The sequence below is a fragment of the Episyrphus balteatus genome, chromosome 4 (assembly GCF_945859705.1).
Source record: "Episyrphus balteatus chromosome 4, idEpiBalt1.1, whole genome shotgun sequence".
Taxonomy (NCBI): Eukaryota; Metazoa; Arthropoda; class Insecta; order Diptera; family Syrphidae; genus Episyrphus; species Episyrphus balteatus.
The window spans coordinates 15,561,696-15,576,917 of record NC_079137.1 but is presented as its reverse complement, the minus strand read 5'-3'; the positions used below and the strand labels follow the sequence as shown (position 1 = coordinate 15,576,917).

Genomic DNA, 15,222 nt, shown 5'->3' with positions numbered 1-15,222 from the left:
TTAAACTGATTTTCATAAAAAATACCTCGTTTGATTTGGAAATAAATATTATTTTAGAATATATTTTAAAAACAGCATGCTGTTGTGAAAATATATACTTTAATTTGATGTCGAAGTTGGATAAATGACGAAAAAAATGGAATTTTTGAATTTTGACAGCTCATAAATTCTAGGTGGTTTAACCGAGTTACATGTTTTATACATTGTTGAAAAGGTATATATTTATCTCCTATTAGAAACTGTAAATCGAAAATGGGTAAAAATTTGACGAAGCTAGATTTTTTTCAATGGGTAAAGGTCAAAAAAACCGTTTTTTGCCCCTAACTCCAGATTTTGAGGGTGTTAGGGACTTTTTAAATACCGTTTCGTAATAAGTGCGACTAGCTCTACAAAACGTGATAGGTCTCCGCCCGCGTATATTTTAAAACCTCATTTTTGTAACACCGTGTAATGGTACGGCCACGTCCTGAGTGCGGCTGAGCGTATGAGTGACTAAGTGGCAATAATGAGCGGCAAAACCAAATTAAAACATTTGAAAATGACGGATCGGTACAAAATAATTTTGTCAGCTGGATGCTATCTTGTTCAATGTGTATTTTTCAAAATGTTGGGAAATTGATTTTTAAATTTCAGATTGAAAATTTTTGTTATATATATATAAGTATATCAGAAAGTTTTTGATTTGTTTTGATTTTTTGCTGGAAGCCTTGATAATTTTGTTTTTAAAACATGAAACAGAACTTTTGTTTCTACTATTTTGATTTTGTTATAAATTAAAATCAAAGAGGAAGTCGTTTTGGATTGAGGAATTTGGACAAGATAGAAATTAAGAGATATAATTCCCATTGTTCAATGTAATACAATGTATTGAACAAATATGACAAAAAAACCGTTGTAAAAGTGTCCTATGTTATCTGTAACTTGAAAACTAAAAGACATAGAATGAAATGGTTTGCACCAAACGAAAGAGCATCCCAAAATTATGAAGACTAAATTCCTAACTCAATTCCGTTAAAAATGGCTTTTAGAACAAATCTAGCCGACGATTTATATAGCTTTAATACAAATCAAAAATAAAATTTCGAAGAAATACATTTTTACCGACTTCCTTAAAGGAGGAGGTATTCAATTCGTCTGTATTTTTTTTTAAGTTTTTTTTTATGTTTGTTACCTCATGAATTTGGACTAAAAGTGAATCAATTTTTATAATTCTTTTTGTATTGGAAAGTTGGTGCCTGCAGTGTGGTCCCATTGTAATTTCATCCAGTTATGGCTATATATGAGAAAAAACCAAAAAACCCAGTTTTGATCCATAGAAGTCGGTTTTGTTTTTTTGATAAAAATGATTATTTAAATATAAAATTTTTCGAAGAAGAATTTTTTTGAAATTTAAGTTATAAATGACAACACTTCAAAGAGTAGAACATATTTGTTGTCTAAACTACTTCAAAGATTCTGAAACACCTCAATATCAACCTGCATACCTACCAAAAATCAGCATGTTACAATTTGTTCCTTTCTTTGAGTTTTTATCTTTTTTGTCTATTCGCTATATTATGCCCCGCCCACTTTCCCCTCCCAACCGACGCGCGAGGAGGACCTTTTATTTATTTTTTATATAAAAAAAAACAGTTTTGCAAAGTTAAATTTAAATTTAAAAAAATTTGACTCCAACCAGTTTTATTCTCCAATTCTCTTATCATTTCGTCGGCGTTAAGCTAAATTGTCACAAAAAGCAAATTTTACATGGGACGATTTTTAAGTTTCAAATTGGTTTAAAGCGACATTTTTCTGCTCGTTCGCCATTCAAGTTATGTTTTTCATAAAGTTTGTTCTTTTCTCTTGAATAAACCATACAAGTTTACCTCATTAGTATAGTAGGTGCATTCTATTTTTAAATATTTTTTAAAACTAAAAACCCAAAATTGAACACAGAACAATTGAAGGGTCCAGGGGAAAAACAGCATAAGTCAATATTCCAACTCATTTCGAGAAAAACGCATTTTAAAATTTTGTTCTCCATACAACTTAGTACTAAAAGCACAAATTGTATTTATTTTTTCAGCAAGGCGTAAATTTGTTTTATAAAAGTAAGGATCCCATTAGATAGTGCTCAGTAAATACTACAAGAACTCATCATTAGTTTATTTTTGACAAAAAGTGGACATATGTCCTGGACCCTTAAATTCCTATACAAGTACGCACTTTCCTTAAATAAAAAGTGAATTTAGAACAAAATATGATGGGAATTAGAACAATCATTTTAATAGGCAGGTTTTTGTCGCAAAGCTATCCGCTGTGATCTCGAACTGAAAAAGTGGTCTTAATTTTCATATAAAGGATAGACGGCTGAGATCAAATAAATTGCTGTCTTCGAGTGACGTCTTCAAATCTTTAAAAACTTAAAATGGAATTTGTTCACATAAAAATGAAAAACCTTCCATTAGCCACATACACATTTTATTTTTATTGAAACTAAACAAAATACAAATAAATTCAAGCAATTGTCCATAAATCTATATCCTTATCCAGATAAAGCTCTTTCTATTGTCAGGCCTAGGGATGTTGGAGTCCAATTTTTTAAACTTCCGTCACTCAACATAACCACATTCCGATCAATATAGCAAAACAATTTTCCAACACGATAAACCTGCAAAGAAACAAATTCATAAGAAATGTATCCAAGTCTAAAAACTCTATACAAACCTGTTTGCCAAATTCCCTTCGCCCTGGCATTGGAGCAAAAATCACCCCGCGTTCCGCACATTTCTGTGAAACTAATTCCTTGAATTCCATTTGTACAGGAGGCGTTATCTGAAGATCCATCAATGCCGGTGGATTGATATTTGAAGCAGAACTTGCTGTTGCCGACGATGATGAAGATGAAGTCGTTGATTGTGGTGGTGCCACTGGAGTTGGCACTGGCTGTGGTGTGGCCATTGTTTCTGTGGCTCTGTGCATCATTTCCAATGCACGTCGCAAATGTTCCTTGATCATTGGCAATTTTAACAACTCTTCACCCAGAACTGACTTCCACCCAGTGTACCATCGAGAGATTTGATCAAAATCTGGTGATTGATTGAGCCAAAGTACAAGAACTTGCATCCATTTGGGGAAGAAGAATTTATCCAACATCTGTCCCATTAAAAGAGGTGGTATTAGTTCATTCCATTCCCAAACTTGATTCCACAGTTCTACAAAAATTTAAAAAATATTAATTTAGTTTCTTTAAATGGAAGTGGAATCAAAATCTTACCCAAATCCTGTTGCAATGGATTTATAACCAAATCATTCAGAGACATCTGCAGCTTCGGAATAATATGCTTCACCAAAAACGCCTGCATCTCGCCTTCTTCAAAAGCACCCTTCCAAGGTGTGATCATAGCACGAGCCGATCTATCTTGTGGAATCCAAGCCTGCAAAGCAAATGCCAACTTGTCTCGAATAGTGGGGAATATGTGCTCCTCCATTTTATGTCCCAAAATCGAGTTCCAGGGAAGAATCCAACTGTGAATTGGAATTGTATCTGTCAATGGATCCCATTCATTGACACCAGCAACTAATTGCGGCAAAATCAACTGCTCAAGGACATTGTCCAACACCCAAGTTGGAAATAGAGGTGCCCAAGAGTCAAGCAGAGCTGCCATTTTTTGGTGCTCTTTGGGATTCCACTGATTCACCGATGCTCGGAAACTTGGAATAACTCCAGCCCAGACTAAAGAAGAGTAGGGATCGAAAACATTATTCCTCTGTCCTGACGGATGCATGTCAAGAATAGTCCGCCATTTCTTGATGGTGTCAATGAATTTCATCGGATCCTCAAGAGGATTCCAATTCTTTAGTTCATTATTGACCAATGGAGCAATTATGCCAGCTGCCAGATCTCCCAATGCAAATTCCTTGTATTCAGCAGCGAAATCCCGTTGCAGTTCGATGAAGATCTTCTCTGCTCTAGCAAGAGTCAAATCTCCTGACTCTGCGGTCAGTTCTTCCACCAAAGTCATGGCTCTTTCCAGAGTTCCTATATGATCCTCCTCCAAGCGAACTATTTTCTCCAAATTTTTCTTCTCATGCTCGAGTGATTGATATCTATCACTGGCTTCCCTAGCTCCTGTGTCCAATGCAATAATATCCTGTTCGCAGAGATTCACAATCAAATTGAGATTGTGCATCAACTCGGGCAGGGCGAATCCGGCTGCCTTCTTCGCGGGTTGATGATCGTAGAGATCCTCATCGATCATCTTGGTCTGTCCCAAAGCATGGTAGCCACTTAGGACTCGTTTCTCTGGACCTGTCATGTCAATAACTGGAACATTGCCGAGTTTCTTACTCAGCTTGTCCGGCAGAATGCCCGATTGTTTCTTCCCCTTCTCGATGACTTCCTCGACGCTGCGGTATTGGTAGCGATTCTTCCGCGAATCCTTCTTGCCCTCGCCATCACCTCGCTTCCACTTGTCGTTCTTTTCTTTATATTCCCTGGGTTCGTCCCCAGCATCGATTTGTTTGCTTTGTCCAGGATCGCCGATAGTTTGTGGAGTTTCGGGGCCATAGGCGCCGATAGCTCCACGTCCTTTGCGCAGAGTCGCTTGAACAGGTTGGGCGATACCCTGCAGATCCTTGCCCAAACCCATTCCCGGTTTGTAACCCATTTGAAGCAACAATTTAGCTCCGATTCCTTTTGTGTGCTGTTCCCATGCTCCAACAGGCTTCGAACTCGAAGCCGGTTGTCGCTGTTTCATTCCGAAACCCACGCGTGTTGATTGACCTGTGTCTTCTTCGGAAGATGAATTCGATACACTTTCTTGGGGATCTTTGCCCTGAACTGCTCGACGGTTTGATGGGCCTTCATCATCTACAGAAAGGATATTCATAGCTACAAATCTCATAGAGAGTGAGTGATAATTACCTTCGTCGGTGATTTGATTGTCGTCATCATTGTTTGAGTCGTTTTTCTTGAAACTGCCGGATTGTTGGATGCCGCCTTGGACAAAATTGACGGGACCAGAGGAGCGAGTTTTTCCAGTGCGTCGTCCTTTCAATTCAACATCGCTATCGGCATCACTGTCACTATCCGCCCATATTCCTAAAAAGTTTATTTGTTTATTTTAGACAAAAATTAAAGTTATTTTTGTTGGCATTTGATTTACCATAAATTTGTTGATTTTTTGTCAGCTTTCTTCGCGGTCGATTTGGATTGAATTCATTTGATAAATCATAGTCGGTTATTTCAAAAGCTTCATACTCGTTACCAGACATATTTTTTGTTTTTAAATTGTTTACAAACGTTTATTAAAATTTAATAAATATTTTGTGAAAATTGTATTTTTCCAGCCACAATGAGAATGACACATGTCAAATTATTTTGTTTACTATAGCTCTCAAACTGTGTTATTTTGGTGAGTTTTTGGTGTGGTGAATTTCAGATTATGTAGTTTTGTTCTTTTGTAGCTTTGTAGTGAGTGATGGTAGGATGACACGGAAGATGTAAGGCGGTATACCAATCGCGTTAAAAATGATAATTAATTTTTTTGGGCCTGGAATTTTTTCAAAAATACAATTATTATATTTTGGAAAAAATTCCAAACCTGGCCCAAAAAATAAAAAAGTATATAAAGGCTTGGCCACACTGGAGGGTATGCGGTAGCGGTACGGGTAGCGGTGAGGGTACTTGTATGAAAAAAATTCCAAACTGACACATCAACGTTCAGGTGTGGAATTTTTTTAGTACAAATATCGTTACCGCTATACCGCATACCCTCCGGTGTGGCCAAGCCTTAAATGTATATGTGGAAACTTTAAATTTTTTTTATATAGTTTTCAGGCTAGAAAACTTAAAAAAAATGATGCAGAAAGCATTAAGGCTTGGCCACACCGGAGGGTATGCGGTATAGCGGTAACGATATTTGTACTAAAAAAATTCCACACCTGAACGTTGATGTGTCAGTTTGGAATTTTTTTCATACAAGTACCCTCACCGCTACCTGTACCGCTACCGCATACCCTCCAGTGTGGCCAAGCCTTTATTCGTGTGGATCAGGATCAGGATCAATTTTACACACGTAAAGCCTAGTACGTAGCTGAATCGAAAAGAAATTTTCTATACAAAAATAGCACAAATATGGTGTTTTTTCGTTAACATTTTCGCTGTTGACTTTGGAGACTTAAACATTTTTCGTTCCGCGTCAGCTGCGTACAAGGCTTAAAACAAGAACAACACGTGGTCCTGGATGCTCTCAATCGGGATTATTTTCATTGAACCAAAAATTAGTTCCAATTTCAAGTAGATGTAGATAAAGTAGGGGAGAAGGGGGTACATTTGACATTTATTTTTTAAAAGTCTATATTTTCGAAAACTGTTAATGTATTCCAATGTTTTGTTTTGTATTTGATTTATTGACTACACAAGATTGTACTAACAGTATTTTTTTTTTTTTTTAAACATAATTCAACATTTAAAAAAAAATGTTTTCTAAAAAAAGACATTTTGTCAAAAGTTCCCCGGGAATGAGGCACTTTTGACAAAATGTTTGATTACAAAAAAAAGTTATGGTTTTAAACAATTTACTAAACAATATAACGAAAAGAATACATAAATACATACAAAAAATTCATAAAATATTTCAAAAAATCCGCCCATTTAAATCTAGGTAAATCAAAATTAATCGATGTCGATTTATTTTTAAATAATTTATTTACGGCCATATTATTAACTAGTTTAAAAAATACATCTGGATGTAAAGAAATTGAAATGTCAAAAATAAATCCAAATCCATAATATTCACTATCTCACAGAGAAAAAAATGGCAATTTTTAACTATTTTTAAACTATTTTCATAGTTAAAATTGGGATAACTATTTTGGATTTGGATTTATTTTTGACATTTGACAATTTTACATCCAGATGTATTTTTTAAACTAGTGAATAATATGGCCGTTAATATATAACTCCCCAAAATCAACGTAGAACTGTGCCCCCATTGCAAAAGTGCCCCGAAGCGAGCCTCATAAGCGCTATAAAGAAATAAAAAAAAAATTACTTATGTAAATTTCCCACTTTTTCACTTTTTAGGCCATTGTAATTATGGCTTTAGTCATAAAAATAAAACGCAGTTACTGCTCTATTGAGAACAAAAAATTAGTTTCACTTTTGTACATTTGCAAAAAATGGCCAATGTAGTTGAACCCTTGAGCCTAGTACGCTGCGAAAAATGTGAAAGTCTAAAAATTGGACAGCGAAAATGCTAACAAGAAAATAAAAATATCATCGAGTATTCTGTCAAAGTCAAAATAAAATAAACTCAAATGAATTCAAAATCAAGAAAAAAAAACCGCAGTAAATAATTTTAAACGCAAGTGAAAAAAGGGCAACACTGCTCTTGGAATCAAGAAAAATGCACAGGACTTTAAAAAGTAAGTGACAAATGAGTGAAAACTCTCCAATTTTTCGTTAGAGCTGCGTACTGAAAAACGAAAAGCAAAACGAAATTTTCCGTTCAGGATTTCGTTAACGAAATGTATGGAAAATTTCTTTTCGCTTTAGCACTGTACCAGGCTTAAAAAGATAATAACAAATTTCTATCAGCCAATTTTGCTACATAGAACCTTATAATTCTGAAAATATCTACATTTTGGTTGATAGAACCTAATTTTTTAAGGCTTTATAGGATAAATTATGGTACATGCCAGTACGCTCATTCGATAGCGCTTGAAAATACGACTCAACCGATACCCGATAAACCGATAAAAATGGCGCTTAGAACCTTGTTATTCTGGGCCGACTTGAAGTTTGAAATGAGATAATTTGTGAAATTATCTCATTTGAGCTTCATTGAAATGTTAATACTTTAAGATCTACGCGATGCAATTTTCAGATATAAGTGTTTTAAAATCAATAGCAACATTTTTGACAGACCAGCTGCCAATGTACAGCTGCCAAACATTTGGACATTTTTGTGCAAAAACACCATATAGACAAACAAAAAACACACATAATATAAATTTCATGCAGCAAATATATATATATATTATGGAATATTTCGAAATTTGATGTTTTTGAGATTTTTGTACGTTCGAGATTTTGGCCATTCTAGATTTCTCCATTCGTGATTTTTATTTTTCACTTTCGAGATTCTGTCCATTCGATATTCTTGTCGCTCTAGAAAAAGTTATGATCCTGCTAACTCGACACTTAAAATTCAACATTTTTATTTGGTCAATAGTAAATTTTTTTTAAATATTTTTGCAAAATAAAATTTTTCTTTTTTTCCTCACAAACATCCCTGCCCTACAAAACAACATTTTTTGCCCACATTTTTTTCTAGTGGTGAATATAATTACTCAACATAGCACCACTACAAATACCACATCCATATACATATATACAAATTTACCGCAAAAAACGGCAGCCATCATCATTTCACCAGAGACGACGACTTTCTCAATTTTTTAAAAATCACTTGTGTCATTTGTTGTTGCTGTCAAAACGAGGTTGCACGTCGTCGTGCGAACACCATAAAAAACTTCTCTCTCGCGCGCTACCCTATTTAAAATAAATTATTAAAATATTTAATAAAATAAATATAATCAACAAAATGAATTAAACAAAATAAAATAAAAAAAAAAATATTTTATAAACGACAAAGTTTTCAAATAAAAACACCACGTTTCAAAATATATAACAACAAAGTTTTAAAAGTTTCAATCACACACCAACACACACACACAAAAGAAAATAAGCAGAAAAGAAAAAGCAATGAAATCATTTATATCATCTCTCTTCGTCATAATCATTCAAATTAAATTTTAAAAAGCACGTGTAGTGAATAAATATAATATAAAAAAAAGAAGTTCAAGTGTGAATTTATTTTCTTCGACTTTTTGTTTATTTTTGTTTTAGATGGAAAATAAAATAACATAGTTTTTCTTTATTTTCTCGTCGTCGTTTTGATCATCGTCGTCGTCACTTTTTGCAACTTGCTGCAACACTTAAACGGGTTTTGTGTTGTTTCTTAATTTCTAAACTGTTTGCTGCTGTTTATCCATTGGAATTTCTCTGTTTTTCTTGATTTTCTTTTATATTTTCGTTGCGAGATTCTTCAAAGTGCAAGAAAGCAAGGATTCGAATTGTTTGTTTGGATTTGGATCTATAAATGTTTGTGATTAATTTTTTGGATCTTTTGTTGTTAGTTTGAAGAATTTTACAAAGACGGTAATAACGCACGTGTGTGTGTTGACCGTTTTTTTTTATATTTTTCTCCAAGATCTGCATCGACAAGACAAAAAAAAAAGGAGTCGAAGACAAACGAACGACTTTTCATTATTTTGAAAAAGTGCATCGCAACATAGAAACAATCTCACAATGGTGCAGGTGAGTTTGATGATTTTTTCCAGATTTTTCTATGTTTTTCGCTTCCTGAAACCAAATTATAATTAAAATCAAAAAATTATATATTTTTTTGTGTCTATTTAATACAAAAAAAGGCAAAAAAAAGTTAGCGTCTAGGCTTGTACATAATATAAGTAAAAGGAACCCCAGTGGCTGTTAGATAAAGCAAACAACCCCTTTTTTGTGAAGCTGACAAACCTTATCTCACCCTACTCTGATCCGGCAGTCCCCGGCAGCAGTACGGTACGCAATTTTCCTATTTAATTCGCACTGTCCCAGAACGGAATCGTCCCAAAAAGTGAAAATCTTTTACTTTTGCTATATTCCAATCCCACCCGACAACATTGCCACCACCATTGCCACCACCATCCTCATCATCATTCAAAAGCGAGTTAGGTTAGCTGCTGCTTTGCTACATCACCGTTGAACGTTCACTGCCGCCTGGTCGCCCCCTTCCAACCCTTAACCTTTTTCTCATACACAATTGTGTAGCAGAGTTGGTTTGGTAGTAGCAGTCATCTCGTTATGGGACGGTTTTGGTTTGGTTTGGTTGTTGGATTGTTGGGTTTTGGGTCTCTTTGCCTCTAACCCTCTTCTCACCATCCCGTCACAGCATATGCCATTCGCTTGCTTGCTTGGCTCGACTCGCTCGCTGATGGGATAAAATGTTTAGTACTACTTCTTTCTTCTTCTATATAAGTAAGTTTTTTTTTTTTTATCTAGGATTTATTGCGTTTTTCATAAATAAACGATGTGGGATACAATAGAGGGCTATGCGGCGGAACAGGCAGCAGCAGTAGTAAGCGAGTAACATCGCTAAAGAGGCAGGGGGAGAAAAAAAAGCTGAAAACCAAGCATCCAAAAGCAGAAACAAAATCAGAAAAGAAGTAGGTAGGTAGATATTCTCGATTCGGTTTCTGTATGCCTTAGCGCCCCTTTCTGCCTCCTCTGCCGAAGAGTGTGTAAACATAAAAATGTGATAGAATAGAAGGTGGAAATTGTGGAATAGGTGGGATGGTAGCGCGCTCTCTCTCCAAATCGGGATGATATATTCTCATTCAGGATACACCATGGCAGTTTTTTTCTTCTTCTTCTTGTTCTTCTTTATATTTTTCTTTTTTTTTCGCTATTGCCATTCCATGGTAACTACTGAACTGGCACTGTTGGTGGGATATTTTCTATATGGATTGGGTTAGGAAGTAGGTAGCAGGAGTAGCAATGGCAGTAGGCCTGTTACGCGGAAAACCGTTTCCATTTCCCATTTTACAGAGTTTCCTGTGCTTTTTGGTGGCATAGGTAGATACTATAGGTAAGGTAGAAAGAAGGTACTACTACTATTCTCTCTATCTAGCTTTATTTGAGCCATCGACGACGACGTGGTTGTGTCGTTTTTTCGTTGTTGAATGTAGAAAGTTGAATATCGAGGAGGAATAACACACAAAAACCTGGAAGAGAAGCGAATAGAAAAATGTGGAAAATAGAAACAAGCTAGATAGTAGGTATATATATATGACGACAACGACTAGCGCCGACGACTATACCTATTCGACAACGATGAGCAGCGAGGACGAGAAGAACGACAACGACGACGAGGAATTGTGTGTATTATCGATTTTGTGTTTGTCATATTGTTTCTCTATTGGCCTTTGTTTTTGTGTGACTCTTCTCCTAACGGTTTTCGTTAGTATTTTTTTATTCCATTCCTCCTTTCTTTTTTTTTTTTTTTGTATTTTTTCCTTCTATTCCTTCTCTCTATTGCTGTGTGCTTTGCTGTCCCGCACGAATCCTTTTTTTTTTGTTAATTTTTTTTTTGGCTGTTGTGTCCCCCCCAGAGCAGCAGCAGCAAGCCCGAAAAAAATGGCAAAGAACCCAGAAAAACCACCCTCCATAGTCGTCGTAGTCGTATAGTCGTCGTGCTGTGAGTTTTCTGGCTTTGGCTCTGCAGAGCTGTTTGGATGGATGTTTTTTTTTTTTTTTTTTTTTTTGATGTCCTCGTTGTTATAACGATTTTTTTTTTTGATATAAATTTATATACCGTTGGTTCTCTCCCTGGCTAGAAAACCACTTAGTCACTTATATATAAAAATTTCTGTATTTTTTTCAAAAATTTCCTGTCGAGTGGGTGGACGAGTGGGTTGAGTTTAGGGTGAAACAGAAAGAGAGGATTGAGGGGGATTTCTACTTACTACTATGTTTTTTTTTTCTATTTATTATTTTTACATGGGTCCTGTCCCGTTCTTAGAGAGCAACACAATATATATATAAAAAAAAAGTATTATAGTCGCTTGCCTGCGCAATGAATTTGTGCCAAAGTTTATTTTATTGTTGTTGTTTGTGTTTTTATTTATAATTTTTTTTTACTATTTTTTTCGTTCTTTCTTTCATACAAAAAAAAAACAAAAAAACAAGAAACCTACACTTTGTGTAAAGGGTCAATTTGTTTTTTATTTATTTTTCATTTGTTTTGTTTGTTTTTATTATTTAGTCATAAAAAAAAGTTTTTTTTTTCTATATTCTTGTGCCTTTTGGCATACTATTTTATTGGTCTCATCTATTCGGTTTTTTTTTCTTTCTTTCGAAAAAATTGATGAAATATAAACTCGCTTGCAAAAGATTCCACTGAAATGAAATAACTTAACTAGAATTTTTCTTCTCTTTTTTGTTATTATTTTGTGGAACTGTGTATATCTTAGTATTCACTTTGAGTTGTATGAACTCGACGCAAGAAATAGCAAGAAAAAACAGACACAAAAGTCTTGAAAGAAGAAGAAAAGCAAAAGAGAATATCATCATTATTTACAACAAAAACAAGATGAAGTTTGTTTTTCTTATTTTGATTTCGTATTCGTATACAAGCACGTAGAACGTAGGTAGTTTACAACCTCCACATTCGTCTTGCAAGTCGATATTGTCGGTAGCGATGCATTACTCTTGAGTCTTGACTGCTACTAAACTTACTTAGCTTAGAGGTGTGGTTATCAATCCCCCACTCTATAGGTTACAATTTTCTTTTGTGTAAACACCCGCATCTTCAGTTAGACGCGTTCGCTGGGATTCTCGCGGGCCAATGAAAATTCATTTCCTTCTAAACGTTGCGTCTTGTCTAGAAAATTTGCCAGTAGCAAAAAGCTTTCGAACGATGATATCATTATGAGTCAATCACTTATAGTTGGTACCTGCTTATTGGGGAACACCAAGAAACTCTATGCACTAAGCTTGAGAATACGTTGTAATTTGTGTAACTTGACAGTTGAGTTCAAGAACTATGGAACACATGCCTTAATGTATTTCATCTTTTTATTGATAATCTTTCATGGAAGGATATAACAAAAATACAGATTTCATATACTTGTAGCTTTAAAAGTGACCAATAAATCGAACTAAATTTGCTATCACGAAATCTAAAGCATGAACCAAACCAACGCCTTCATCAGCATTTTGCCCAATTTGGCCCTTTTATTTTATAAATCGATTAACAGAACTATTCAGCTTATTTTAGAGGCCCCAGATTTTGTAGTTATTTCCCAAATAGAAAGAAATAGATAGAAAATCTAGATTTATTTTCAAACTTTTAAATTGAAACTCGAATGTTAGATTAAAGATCTGAAACAAAAATATTGTAAACAAATAATACCCTTCATCCCATACTAACGACCTTTTCCCCAAGAGGCTATAGTGGACCTTAGAAATTTTGCTTAGCGGACAGGTCGAAAAAGGCAGTGAATTCCCACTACGTTAACACAAGCACCCATAACGAAACTTAGTCTCAGTCCTCATCACATAAGAAGTCCCTAAGCATTTTTAAGGTCTTAAAGCTATGACCAGTTTGGCTAAACAGATTCCCATATGTTCTTCTTGCTTTATTGGGCTCTGTTATGACCATAAAGTCGAGGGTATCATTATTCTCCCATGTTACTACTTCACATTAGTGATCCGCCTGTGATCAAGCCTCAGGGTTTTGCAGTGTTCCATTTCTGAGGCTAGCTGAATGCTTAAGTTTTTTTGCATTTACTTGTACCGAATCAGTTTAAATTTTACATCGAAATCTAAACCCAAGTCCTATGTCAACATTTATAAAACTGACCTTACCAACCGAAAAGATTTCTAATACTATTTGGAATTTATAGTTAAAAGGTTTTCGCCTGAGATTAACCACGTTCAAATAAAATGCACAAGTTACGACTGAAATGTTATAATTTCGTCTCAGATTTACTAAGTTATGCTGAGATTTTTGTTAGGTTTAGCGCTTCTATGAGACGTATCGGTTTTGACCAACAAAACTAAGAAGCTTCCCTGAGATTTGACTGTGATCAGAACACAGAAAAAACAAAGGGAAAAATATTACAATAACCTTATATTTGACTATAATCTTCTTCAGTCAGACGAAACAAAAGAATGAATTGAAGAATCCAGGTATTCCCAGTAAAAGCAACTAACCGTAGCATTAACAAAAACCAACATAATTAAAATTAAAGGGTAAGGATAAGTAAAAATTAAAGTAGGTTCAACTTTAAGAAGGTATTTGTTTGGTGGTAGTTGTTTGGTGCCACTGAAGGTGATTTAGAATTCGACAAAAAAGGGTAAAAGATGTGATAACATTTATGACGTACAATTTTCGGATCCATTTAAAAAAATTTTAAGCAATTTGAAATATTAAAAATCAAAATGTATTGTCACGTGAGTTATGAAAAAATAAAAATTAGTACTTAGTACTAAAATTTTGATGAAGCCTCCCGTAAGTCGATTGTTCAATACTATTAAATCACATTCCATCCATATTATTATACATATAATACGTCCTCAGAAACTGCTTCTATTTTAACATCCTTTTTGATCTGCAGCTTTCTTAACAGCTCCGTCTTGTAAAGACTGTTTATATAGGGTCTGGGAAGAAATGTACCTGAAGTTCAGATAAAAAAAAATTTTAAACTTCCAGATATTTGGTATCCTCCTTAGCTTGATTGTCTTAAAGGGTTTTCATTCATAAAGCAAAACAAAAATCAAATTCATATCCAATCATCAAAAACAAAATAAAATGTGGAACCTAGCTGATTGCTATTAAAATAAGGTTAAGAAATAAAAAAAATATAGAAGCAAAATAATTGATCTCATTGATTTAATAATAAGTTAATATTTTTTGGTAAAGCTATTCTATCTGCAGTTAGGTTTCCAAATATCAACTTTGAACACAGATTTATCGCCACCTACCAAGATAAAGAAAAAAAAAAGAACCATAATATACTTGGCCGGTATTCTATCCGCGATTGGATGTAGCTTCTATTCTTATCGACAGCTTCTTGTTGTTTTTGAAATACAAGTAAATTCCTACTAAAAATACGCACAGTTATAAAAAAAAACATATCTAACAAAAGGACTTAGTAGTTCTATAAAGAATTGAGTGCATACTGAATTGAGTACTTACTTTAAAAAATAATACCAGTATTACCGCTAAGACTTTGTTTTGTTGTTGTTGTTGGCGTTGTTTTTTTTCTCTGTTTGGTAATTTCATGTACATATGTTCTTCTGTTGTCACATTTCAATGGAATACGTACCGGAAATATTATCGAGCTCGTGTTGGATTTCCTGAAACTACATTAGGACATCTACCATACATTTAGAGATCAAATTACAAAATTAAAGTTCATGTCTTCAACGCACTTTGAATTGCAATGCAACTGCAAGTAAATACCTAAATGAAATTTGTATAATTTGTATTAGTTTTTGGTAGCAAACATTTTTGTTACCTTGGTCAGGAGATATCTACTTGAATGTAAGTGACAATTATATGCAAGTATAACTCAAGCATATTAACTTTGTGGTAGCGGACTCTCATTGTT

The 15,222-nt window shown here is 34.5% G+C and overlaps 2 protein-coding genes across 2 annotated transcripts in view; one reads left to right on the top strand and one right to left on the bottom strand.

Moving 5' to 3' along the window:
- Nucleotides 1-2,443: 2,443 nt before the first annotated feature.
- Nucleotides 2,444-5,346, bottom strand: LOC129919032 (septin-interacting protein 1). The gene is made up of 5 exons (XM_055999836.1): nt 5,148-5,346; nt 4,907-5,083; nt 3,257-4,852; nt 2,707-3,194; nt 2,444-2,650 (listed from the first exon to the last, which is right to left on the bottom strand). Exons 1-5 carry the CDS (start codon nt 5,254-5,256, stop codon nt 2,525-2,527), a joined length of 2,496 nt encoding a protein of 831 aa, XP_055855811.1. The 5' UTR covers nt 5,257-5,346; the 3' UTR covers nt 2,444-2,524.
- A 3,125-nt stretch (nt 5,347-8,471) lies between these two features.
- The window catches only part of LOC129919957 (neuroguidin), a 90,762-nt gene continuing 84,011 nt past the window's right edge, over nt 8,472-15,222 (top strand). Inside the window, exon 1 of the mRNA XM_056001088.1 lies at nt 8,472-9,367. Coding sequence (XP_055857063.1) covers nt 9,359-9,367 — 9 coding nt within the window. The 5' untranslated portion in view covers nt 8,472-9,358. The remainder of the gene's footprint in view (nt 9,368-15,222) is intronic.